We start from the raw sequence: 11,043 nt of genomic DNA, 5'->3' as shown, positions 1-11,043 counted from the left end.
AAATAGAACTTATAATCAAGAGGGCAAAAGAGAAATTACCCCAAAAACCCAATCTTATTATATTTGCATTGCAAGGTTTTATTGAAATGCAGGACAAAATTATAAAAAATAAACTGCTAAACAAACAAAATACTTTGTAAGTTTAACAACAGAAGAAAAGTATTTGGGACATGATGTGGAAGCATATAAATGTTGCATTGCAAGGTGCATGTTCAAGTTAGAGTGAATTTCTTTACATTGGCATAGCATAGGCCGCGGGCTAGTCGTACGTGATAGAAATGTGCACATTTGGCTGAAAATGCTTAGGAAGATAAAGGGCAAACATTATGCAATGAATGACATGCACAGTAGATAAAATAAGCTCAAGTTACAATAAAGTTCTTGTTAGGTGTAGAAAAGAGAGCATGTTGTTTGAATCAAAGTGCTTTACAAGCTCAAGCCCGTGGATTGGTTTTCTAGTTCAAGAGAAAAAATTTGTGATCCTCATCTGAGATAAAATTTCAGTTTATTACATTTTTTTTAACCTAAATGTGTGTACTTATTTAGTACAATGGAATGTGCCTGGTGTTTGATCTCATGCATGTGCTGACATTGACAGAACACCCACTTCAAACCTTGTTAGGACTTTTAGCGGCTTTAGACAACAAGCGCTTGTGAACACCATGAGTCCATGCTGGAATCGCTCTCCTCAATGAGAAGCGACATTTTTCTATTTTTAAATGATCAATGTGAACTAAAGCACAATCAACTTACCATACACAAATTAATTCAATCTATTATAGTGCTAATGGAGAAGGTACACTTAAAAACTTTATGGAAGACACTGCATGGATTAAATTGACCAATGGCGGCACAGTCGTTAAGTGTTTAGCACGTTTGCCTCATAGTACTGAAATTTAGGTTCGAATTTCCACACCTGCCCCTTGAAGATGGTAGGCAAACTCAAAATCCAAAATGGTCAATGGCTTTGAGTCCAAACGCTTTTTTTCTTTAAGTGCCCTCCAATTGAGTGGAGAAGTGAAATAGCAGCATTACGCGGCCTGCATGTTAGCTATGAATCTTTCTGCACACGTTGGCAGACACCTCAGCGTGTGGGTAGTGTGTGAGTAAGAGACATCCAACTGAGCGTGACTGCCTACTCAAGTATGTGTGTGTGGAGAAAAAAGTCATGGGAGAAGGTGGATATCAGTCACCAGTGAAGAAGGGCCTTCCACTTTCTATACAAAGATGGGGAATCTCTTACTCCTTTTTGTAAAGCTTTCACGTGGAATGTTTTTCTTGAACTCCCCAAATTGCCTCTCCGCATCTCCAACAGTTCTATTATCTCATATGCTGCAGTTAAGCAGATGGTCACCCTCGCTGGATGAGGAACATGGGGGTGATGAAGCTAGTAGAGGACATGAGGGGGAGGGGGGATGTATCAAGATGAGTGAGGATTTACTGCTTGTGTGCAATGTCATATTAGACGAGCAGTTTGCCTTTATACTATATTGTCTGCACAAACTGACATGGAAAATATTAAAGATGGTAACAGTTGTAATGTTTTATGGTTATAGTTGGTGATGTTAAATCTCAGTGGGATTTCGATTCTTATAATCCAGATGACCCCAATTTACAAACCCTGCCCATAAAGGATTTTTGTTAATGTCAAGACACATTTTTTTTTCTTAAGGTTTTTTCATATCATTTTTAAGAGTCAGTCCAGTGCTTAAACGGAAGGATGGAACTGTGTGAGACCACTATTGGTTAGCTACATATAAATATGGCATGGTTATAATGTGACAATAATTATAAGCCATGTGGAAAATAAGAATATAAATGAACAATGTGACCTACATTTGGTGATACTTAGTACAACCCATCCCCCTCTTTTGCCTTGTGTGTAGTGTCTGTAAAGTAAGTTTTACCTTCAAAGGTACAATAAAAAAAATGGAGTGCTGTAGGGAACATGCCAGTGCCATTTTCTGGACCTGGAAAGGGTCAAATAATCATCCCAATAGGGTACAGTAGAACGTACCTTTAGAGACGGAAATAGACTCCCATTAGTAGTCTCAAAGCTTAACTTTCCCAGTCCAGCCCACCCAGCCCATCGTCCTCCGAGTCGGACTCGGGCGAGGCTTCTTTTATCCGTCGAAGCGCCTCATAGATGCTCCTGGTCAGAGGATCTCTGGAGGCAGAGATCTCCTCCTGGTCTTTCCTTTCCTTGGGTGGGACTTGCCTCAATTTGACACCTTTACGGATCTGAGCTAAGATGCTGCTGGATTCGTCGTCACTCTTGGCAGTGGGAGGGATGGACCGCTGGTCGACCTTCTTCAGATGGAAACTGCCTCTCTTCAGGGAGGCCAGTACTTCATCCATGGGGGAGCTTCCTGCAAATATGCACAGAACATATTCCATGTTTTATTTGTAATGGGATGGACGAATGAAAGAATATTCTGGATTCTTGTTGTGATGTCAGTGTTGTACAAAGCTGAACAATAATGCTCCTTATACATATACATGTATATATTTCAAAAGGGCATAAACAGAAAAAATCCACAAAAGAGAAAATAGTCTATTAAAAAAAATAACGCCACCTTTTACAAATAAACTAGAAAGGAAAAAACTAATGATTAAAAATAAAAACACTAGTAGGCCAAAATCAAAAAGGAAAAGAGAGAAAAATAACATTGTTTTTATTTCTTTACTTGCACTCAAAATAAAGGGGCAAAAAGAAAGACATTAAAAAAAAAGATGTTTAATTTTTGAAATGCCGCAAACGACAAGGTTTCAAAGACACAGATGGGGCACTTGGGGCCTTAATGGAAAAGTGCTTTTGCTGACGGTCAAAAAAAAGAAAAGAAGAAAAAAACCTGAACAATATGGTTGTCATACCTCGTCGTCCGTGGGCTTCAAAGCCTGGAGTCTTTTTCAGCTTTTTGCGGGCGCTCACCAGCTGGCTGCTGTCAAAGAAGCGAGGATGGAAAGGGCCTAGTGGCAAACGTTGGAGCTCCTCTGACGCACTCTGCTCCCCAGCCTTCTGCGGTCGCCCGCCCGGGCCCTCAGAAGGAGACACCTGTTCTTGTATCGGCGGGAGGGGCAGAGGGGGCGGCGGTGGCGGGGATGAGGCTGGCGATGCCAACAGCGAGGACAGGGAGCAAGGGGAGCAGAAGGAGTCCGCGGGACTGGGCACGGGTAAGGGAGGCAGCGGCTGCGCTGCCAGGCTTGAGACGGGCTGGGAGGTGAAGGTGGAGCTGAGGTCCGTCTGCACACTGGTGCTGAGGCACACGGGCCGCCGGCCTGGACTAAGTGAGCTTGCGGGTTCCTCCATCTCGCCCTCGGCATCCTTTGGAATCGTTCTGCCACGCTCTCTCTTTCTGCTGTGAGCCAGGCGCAGTCGAGTGGACTTAAGAACCACTTGACCCGGGTAGCGCTGGACACAAAGATATAAAGTTTAGCTGGGGAAAGAAAAAAAACAAGGAGAATTCTAGCTCATGGCTGACATGGAATGTACCTGTTTGAAAGTGCGAAGTCTATCTAACGTCCTCTGTCTCTCTTGACGCACTCTGCTATTCTTTTTCTCATCTTCGTCTTCATCGTTATTCGACTGTACAATTTCAAGTGACGGAAATACACCGGTTGTACTTTTACTACCAGCTGGTTATAAAGTATAGAAATATTTACCTGTAAGACCTGCTGAGAAAAGTAGTCTTTTTGTGCGTTTTGACGTATTTGTTGTTTCTTAATATGGTTGGAAACACAGATCTCCTGCAGATGAAGAGAAATGATGATTACAGCATTTTCAGATTCGGCTGTGGGCCTTGTTTGACATTGCAGAGGCCAGGTAACGTGTGTTCAGGATTGGGCAAGTGAGGCAGAGCCTCAATGCCACCTGGTGGCCTTTTTGTTTTACCCCACTGAATGTGACTAAAAAAATTCTGGTATTTACATTAAATTGTTCTTATTTATGAGGACATACCCTCTTGCTCTTGAGATAGGAGCGTTTGGCTGTGATGCGTCCCCTTCTTGCTTCCAATTTCCGTGTGCCGATGTGAAGCCTGTGCAGTTCTTCTTTCTCAGCAGTGTCCTCCGCTGTTATGTCGTCAGCACTTTCAAATGTGTCATAGTACACCACCTCATTCTGATGCTCTGCAAATGTGAAACATTAGGAAAGTATAGTTTACTAAAAAAAATTGCATGCTGGAGTTCACCAAGAATAATTTGTAGCAGTTTAGGATGTGCAGGGAAAACCAGTATGTGACTGAAATGAACAGTAATAAATAAAACTATTGCACCTGGTATATTCACTCCAAACTCCACAGACATTTTGTATATGGTTCCATGGTGTAATGGTTAGCACTCTGGACTCTGAATCCAGCGATCCGAGTTCAAATCTCGGTGGAACCTTTGTGATGCTATCACTTGAAATCAGGTTTTACAATAGTTCACATAAAGTGTGCTTTATTTAAAAAAATGTTGAATGATAATATTAAAGAAGAACAGCATGTTCCCTATTATACGTATAGCTTTTCATTCTAGAAGGAGTGCTCTGCCTAATACTGAGAGATATTTGCCTGTCTTGTTAAAAAAAACGCATTCAACTCGAACGGAACATATTTTGAAATAAGGATAAGAAACAAAAGTGAAATGTTTATTATGGTTACATACCACAAGTACAATATTAGATACATACGTAAAGATGAAAAGACTTGATGCCCTTGCACCGGTTGCAATGCAGACATACCTGCCATTTGCCTTCGAATGGTGTCGAGCTGAGCAGTGAGAAGCAGCTCTTCACACTGAAGAATTTCAGCCTGGATGTCATACAGTTGGAGCTGCAGCTCATAGTACTGTGACTCCATGTGGTCCAGGTGGGTTATTGCATCCTCGCTGCTACACAGGCTTTGCATCTGAAGCGAGGAGACTGTATTCATGCAGGGCTCCTCATTAAGGACTTGTTTTTTTTTTTTTTAATGCGCATACCTCCTCCCGAAGGGTGTGTTTCCTCTGCTCCAAGCTGATCTCCCGGGCTCTTTGCAATTGCAGTGTTTCCTTGGCGACCGAGTAGCGGATTCTCTCCATGCGCTCCACCGCCGCTGTCCATGAGGCCTTACCAAACTTGCGCTGGTCCATTTTCATCCGTTCATAAACACCTAAAAAACCCAATTAAATGATCAAATGGTTTCCGTTAACAGAGCTTGTGTGCAACCAACATAATCCAACGATAACATTGGGTTAATTGAAGAAAGACTAAAGGTGAGAGTGTAATGTGTAGTGGTCATAGTATTTACATACATTATAAAATTAGAATTACAAGTGGAGCTTTCTGGCTTTTGATATTTTACATCTTATCAAAGGTGTCATTATTTCATGCAACATGACTTAGTAAGAAAACAGCAGTGGTTTGTTGTTCTAGTAATTTAATGACACAATTCCAGACGGTTACCTTTCTGAGCTTTAGCTGTAGTCTCAAAATACTTGACAGTGAATTCTTGAATAATAAGGACTGCTTCTTGAGCTTTTCTCTGCCAATCAGAATCCTCCTGTTGAAGGGTATATATGCGCCTTGGGCCAAGGTATTCATTCGCCATGGAGATCTGATGAGAGAGGTTCAAGGTGGGAATGTTATTCATTTACTCAAAAACATCATAAGACATAAGAAGTACATACAAAGTATGGGCTCCTTGGTCATTCCAGGCTGGACCCATTCACTTCTTTATTTGATTTTGTGTGATGGAGAGTAAAGTTGGTTCAATTTCCAATCTGGGATTATGTCCTGTAATCAATTCATAACCATTCCCATGTGTATGATGGTTTGTCTTTATCTTGAAGTAAAGTCTGACAATTTTAAACTGAATCTGATTTAAAATTCAGCTAGGGCCATAGCGTTTTTCTTTTGGTTCTTTTTTTCCTAGTATATTAAAAAGGTGGAGGGTAATCCTATAGTAGCAAACAAACCATAATTTATTTATGTGTCTTTGAGGCTGCAGGTAATTGGAGAGCCACTGAATGCCACTCACTGGCCACTTTCATATTCAAGTGCTCTTTAAAAACACCATTAGATACGCATTCATAGTCTAATGAGATAAATCACAATAGGTTGAGCCAAATATTGCTTTGTATACATCAGTTTAGTTGACCTGTACAGTCAGAGATTATTTTATAATAAGGAATAAGAGCTTGAGCTCTGTTAAGATTCATTCCCCTTTAACATAACAGATCTTAAAACATTAGAGATAATTTGTGTTTTATGTGTTACAAAAAAACTTGGTTGCTGATGACTAAAATATCATTATGTAATGTCTTGCATGATATAGTTTTGTCAATGTTTTAGTCTTTACAGTGCATAGAAAAGTAAGTTGACTTGAGACAGCGCCCCTTTTGTTATCAACTTTAACATCTGGAATGCAATGCCATGCATTATTGTTTCATTTGAAAGAGTAGATAAGATTTGCATTGTGCTTCAATTTCAAAAAAAAAATCAATTAAGCCGCATCCCACTTTTAAGATGTATCGCTGTGGTACCTTGATCTGCTGTCTGCGCAGCATGGCGAGCTCCCTCATGTCTCGAAATGGCTGTAGCAGATACTGATACAGTTGCGTGGAGGCCTCCAGCAAGCATCCGTAGGCCTGGTCCTCCTCCTCATAAAGCTCCAGCAAGTCAACCATACTGTCCATGTTTCTGTGTTTATCAAGAAGCTTTACACACAAAGAAAAGAAAACATTGAGGCTATCAGCTTCCACTCTTTTAGAAAAGCTTTCCATTTTTTAAAGTGTGTCAGTTATATCTAATATCAGAAGCAATTCACAAGCAGCAATAACCTTCATACCCACAAAAGACATATTGAAAAGAACAAGGTATTATTAATCCATCAATAGAAAGTCACATTACACTAGGTAAAAGAAGTATGCTGTGTGCAACTGTAAATACTGACTATACAACATAAGTGCTAAATGAGATCTACTGCTGGGAATAAGATCAATAGTCACATTTTGTTGCCAGACTGAGCAGGCTACATGTAGCTCTGAATGAAGTCAATCCTCATGGAAGATCGATATGCCAGCATTTGTGCGTGGTCTCATTTCACAAATTGGCTGTGACATTAGAAAACTAGTTTAAAACAAGAATTGTATATAACAAAAAAAGAAGTTGGGGGGTGCTGGTACATTTTATGATGAGACTGAAGCAGCATCCTGGTTTAGAGGTTAGCAAATGTGCCTCAAAGTCAAAGGGTTCTGGGTTCAAATTTCAGTCTTGATTTCATGTAATGATTTCCTGTGCTGGGCTGGATTTTTTTTGGGTTCGTTATATATCCCAAAATAATGCATAAATCGACAAATGATACAGTATATGGCAGCATTTTCCAAAAGTATACCTCTCTTTTTTTACTGTTTTGGTTCATTTTTCCAAAAAAAAAAAAAATTATTTCATTTTTCTTATGTACTTGCTATGTTTCGGCATATTATTGTATATTTGTTGTCGTTTAATGTGTCTCTGGATTGAATGACCATCCATCCAGGTTGAACAGGTTCTTCTAAAATCTTCTTGTGCTGTTAAAAGTGCATTTATCTAAGTACATAGTGTACATTGATTAGAGTCAATGAGTATCAATATACATTCTGTTCACACAATGAACAGTAAATTAATACCTTTTAGTCTGTTAAATCCAAGTAACCGTTTGGCAAGAAGGTTTGTCTCATTGACACTTTGTTGTATATTTTCATAATATATGCAAAAAAAAAAACTAAAACACAATGGTCAGACAGCAAACAGCGCTTCAATTGTAGTCAAAAGTACAGAACACCTGACCTCAGCTACACTAACGTGGGCCTATGGTCAGGTTAGGACAGAGAAAAAAGTTGACTCTCACCTCTTGCAGGTGTTTACTTTCCCGCCGAAGTGCCTCCTCATATCCACACTGCCTCAGCTCGCTCAAGCTCTCATAGTACTCATCGGGGTCATCATTTTCGGCGAAGAGAACCTGAGAGAGGATCTTCCACCCGCATATATCAAGCACGTGGCCAAAGTACAGCTGCAACTTGGAACACAGTCCATCCATCTCAGCTTCAGGGACTTCTGCTGGTCCAAACAGAACTGTCCACATCCCGCTGGGTTCTTCGGGAAAGATGGGGAGGCAGGGCTCCAGGTCCGAGTTGACCGAACACAGCTGCTGATGGACAGCTCGCAAGTCTTGAAAGGAAAAGAGACCCGCCCAGCTGCAGTCATCCCGGCTCAGACTGTCTTCCAGATCCAACGTGTCCACAGAGTGCACCAGTTCCTCTCGCTCCGTGTCTTTATCGCAAGTGACGTGAGATGACACGTAGTTGACCACCGTTTTAATCTTAACGGGGCTTAGTTTGGGACCCGGTAGCTGGCTTTTAAGGCCTTTGGTCGCAGCCTCCCTCGTTCCGACGCCGGGGCTCCTAGACACTTTGTCCCCTCGGGGACTTCCGGCCCATCTTGTTTTGTCTCCATCCTCCGATGGTGGGTTACCACCACCAAAGCTTCTCCTCTGCGCCGTCCGATTGTGACAGGTGATGGCAAATTTGCCTTCCACTTCGTTCCAGGCAACGATGAAGACGAATTTGTGTCTTTCCTTCTCGTCAAATGCATTTGGACGAACTGCGACCCAGCCTGTCTCCAAATGATCCTCCATTGTGAATGACATCTCTGCAAAGTGATGAGACTACGCCGCTATGCGCATGACTCCGGTGGAGTTTGAAGCATTTAGCAACGATCGACTAGCTCGTCTGACCACCCTTTCGTTCCGGATGGTGCCTTGGCAATAGTGCGGTGACATTTCCATTCACTGGCGTGTCAGACAGTATCATCATTAGAGTAGCGTCGAAGCATCTCAAGCGAGTGCGCATTGTATTTTAAGTACCGCGGACCGCCGTTAAAGCGATGATCCTCGCCCTCTGCTCCGTAAATCGATGCAGAAATGCTCACCATATATCATCGCTATGACCAATGAATAACGTCATTAAAAGAGAGTTAGTCCAATCCAGCCATCTTTCGAGACAATAACATTGACATGTTTACCTTGACATGTCAGCTGATCACCAGACCACAAGCCTAAACGAGGTTGCATTCAAAGACGCGAGGAAACCTGGGAAAAGGAACAAGTGGAAAATGCGTCAAAGTATTTTGGCATACAGTTTTTGTATACCATGGACTCATGGTCACCAGCCATTCACAGCATGTAAGATATGATCTTAACTGATATTGTGCCACTTTCAGCCACAGCCATTATTTTAATCTAGGAGGGCAAAAATAGTAGGAAAATGGAAAAGTTCATAATGTAGTATGCGTCTATATATAGGTGATGCCACTGGAGGGCAGCAGCCTCCCCCAGCACCTCAAACTCAAACCATTTACGACAACGAAGTAAATACGTCAGTTCCGGGCGGTTACATTCGATTTAGTTCCTTGCTAGTCGTTTGAAAACACAACACAATCTTTTATGCATTTTAGAGCAGCGTTATAGTTTTTCATCACTTGCCCTGGAAAATAACATTTTCAATCTTTTATTGGACTTGCCAAGGTAACTTTCTGTCCATATTTTGCACCCGATAAAATAGCTGTCAAATGTTGTATTTTGGTTTGAATTTGTTTCTACCAGGCTGCAAGAAATGGATCCATCGGACGTCATGGGGAACACGGATCATGAGGAGAATGTGCCCCCAAAAGACCAATCGGACACCCCACCGGGCATACTGAAGTACGTTTCTGGCATAATCATTACTAATAACTGATGTCATATTCCATGAAATTGCTGTTTTTTTTTATTCTTTCAGAATAACGGATCAGCTGTCTAACCAGTGTTTTGAAATGCAAGTACATCTCAACAGAGGTACTTTTTTTCTTGCCAATTGTCAGCTTTGTACACTCCTTTTCTGTGTGAAGAAAAAAATCTGACCTGTAGCTCTTGTCCTGCAGAAAAAAATCCCTTTCCATGCTCAACGGCTGAAGCAAAACGACGTTTGTGAGTACTCGCTCGATCATCTTGCAAATGTATGACTTATGGGTGAGTTTGAAAAGGGTTTCTTATACAGGAATTTGAATGTCTGCGAGCTGGAAAGAATTAAAACACTTCATTACAACAGCACTCTAGCTGTGCACAGGTAAATACTTGCAAGAAAATCATTTTGGATTGGTATTAATGCGTGTATGTGAATAAAATGGCAAAATAGGCACTAAATCGAGACTGTTTTAGAATGCAGATGTGGCACGCAATTGGAGAAAAGCTTATGGAACACGATCAACAGGCTATGTAAGTTCACAGAAATAATCAAGAGTCATGTAATTTAACTGGGCAAAATTGTTGGTGTCCACTTCATTTACTTTTGGCTCATTTTCAGTGATCTGAAAGCCATCATTGATCGCTGCATGATGCTTTCCTCGCACGTAAACACACTACAGGAGGTAAGGTTTTTTAAGGTCATTTTTAGATACATACATTACCTCAGGTCTTATGTCGAAGCACCTAATTTTGTCTTTGTTTTGCTTATAGAAAACAAGGAATCTTCAATGTGGAATCACAAAGCTCCAGAAACAACGGCTTGGTTAGCTCTTTAAATTTGGTTTACAAAAAACATTTTTCTTTGCAAAATGTTTGACAAAATGTTTGTGTTTAGAAATGAAGCGCCTCATTCAAGAGAAAATGAAAGAGATTGAAGAACTGAAAGTGAAGAAAGAGCAACCGTATGCAGAAAAGTATCAAACCGTCTTGCAGAAAGGATCAGCAAACCTGAAGGAATACAAAAAGATGGTTATCGTCGCACAGGATATATTGAGGGTAAATAAATGGGGCAGTTATTTTGAGTTTGTCTACTGTAAAAATAACAAATTCCTTCTCATGCAGGGAATTATTCTGGCATGTAATGTAAACTGGATGGATGATCCACAACTGCGAGACATCGTCATGAAGCTGGAAGAATTCCCTATCTCCAACTAAAGGAATCCACTTGTTCATTTGTTATTGTGTCTTTTTTATTATTTAAATAAACAGAGAAGAAAACTAAATACGTTCGTGCAGGACTGAATTAAAATAATTCGGAATG

At 40.9% G+C, this 11,043-nt stretch overlaps 2 protein-coding genes and 1 non-coding gene across 3 annotated transcripts; 2 read left to right on the top strand and 1 right to left on the bottom strand.

The window, feature by feature from the left end:
- Window positions 1-83: 83 nt before the first annotated feature.
- Window positions 84-9,091, bottom strand: LOC144215848 (junction-mediating and -regulatory protein-like). The gene is made up of 11 exons (XM_077745021.1): window positions 9,023-9,091; window positions 7,851-8,941; window positions 6,505-6,678; window positions 5,426-5,576; window positions 4,963-5,132; window positions 4,724-4,889; window positions 3,959-4,128; window positions 3,664-3,747; window positions 3,494-3,586; window positions 2,875-3,412; window positions 84-2,369 (listed from the first exon to the last, which is right to left on the bottom strand). Exons 2-11 carry the CDS (start codon window positions 8,646-8,648, stop codon window positions 2,059-2,061), a joined length of 2,655 nt encoding a protein of 884 aa, XP_077601147.1. The 5' UTR covers window positions 8,649-8,941; window positions 9,023-9,091; the 3' UTR covers window positions 84-2,058.
- Window positions 4,315-4,386, top strand: trnaq-cug (transfer RNA glutamine (anticodon CUG)). Its single transcript has one exon. It is a non-coding gene; the product is annotated as a tRNA-Gln (tRNA).
- Window positions 9,092-9,344: 253 nt separating the features above from the next.
- LOC144215712 (centromere protein H-like) lies at window positions 9,345-11,005 on the top strand. The gene is made up of 10 exons (XM_077744807.1): window positions 9,345-9,524; window positions 9,603-9,701; window positions 9,778-9,833; window positions 9,920-9,965; window positions 10,036-10,104; window positions 10,197-10,253; window positions 10,342-10,405; window positions 10,494-10,545; window positions 10,618-10,778; window positions 10,845-11,005. The coding sequence occupies exons 2-10, from the start codon at window positions 9,613-9,615 to the stop codon at window positions 10,935-10,937; spliced, it is 687 nt and encodes a 228-aa protein (XP_077600933.1). The 5' UTR covers window positions 9,345-9,524; window positions 9,603-9,612; the 3' UTR covers window positions 10,938-11,005.
- Window positions 11,006-11,043: the final 38 nt, after the last annotated feature.

This window comes from Stigmatopora nigra, chromosome 22 (genome assembly GCF_051989575.1).
Source record: "Stigmatopora nigra isolate UIUO_SnigA chromosome 22, RoL_Snig_1.1, whole genome shotgun sequence".
Taxonomy (NCBI): domain Eukaryota; kingdom Metazoa; phylum Chordata; class Actinopteri; order Syngnathiformes; family Syngnathidae; genus Stigmatopora; species Stigmatopora nigra.
Note: the sequence above shows the minus strand (reverse complement) of the source record. Positions and strands in the feature narration are given on the sequence as shown.

Coding starts and splice junctions, on each gene's coding strand:
- LOC144215712 (XM_077744807.1), top strand. CDS start 9,613: ATGGATCCATCGGACGTCATGGGGAACACGGATCATGAGGAGAATGTG. Junction 9,834..9,919: donor GCAAGTACATCTCAACAGAG/GTACTTTTTTTC, acceptor CTTGTCCTGCAG/AAAAAAATCCCTTTCCATGC. Junction 10,406..10,493: donor ACGTAAACACACTACAGGAG/GTAAGGTTTTTT, acceptor TTTTGCTTATAG/AAAACAAGGAATCTTCAATG.
- LOC144215848 (XM_077745021.1), bottom strand. CDS start 8,648: ATGTCATTCACAATGGAGGATCATTTGGAGACAGGCTGGGTCGCAGTT. Junction 4,129..4,723: donor CATTCGAAGGCAAATGGCAG/GTATGTCTGCAT, acceptor TCACATTTGCAG/AGCATCAGAATGAGGTGGTG. Junction 3,413..3,493: donor GACTTCGCACTTTCAAACAG/GTACATTCCATG, acceptor CTTTGTGTCCAG/CGCTACCCGGGTCAAGTGGT.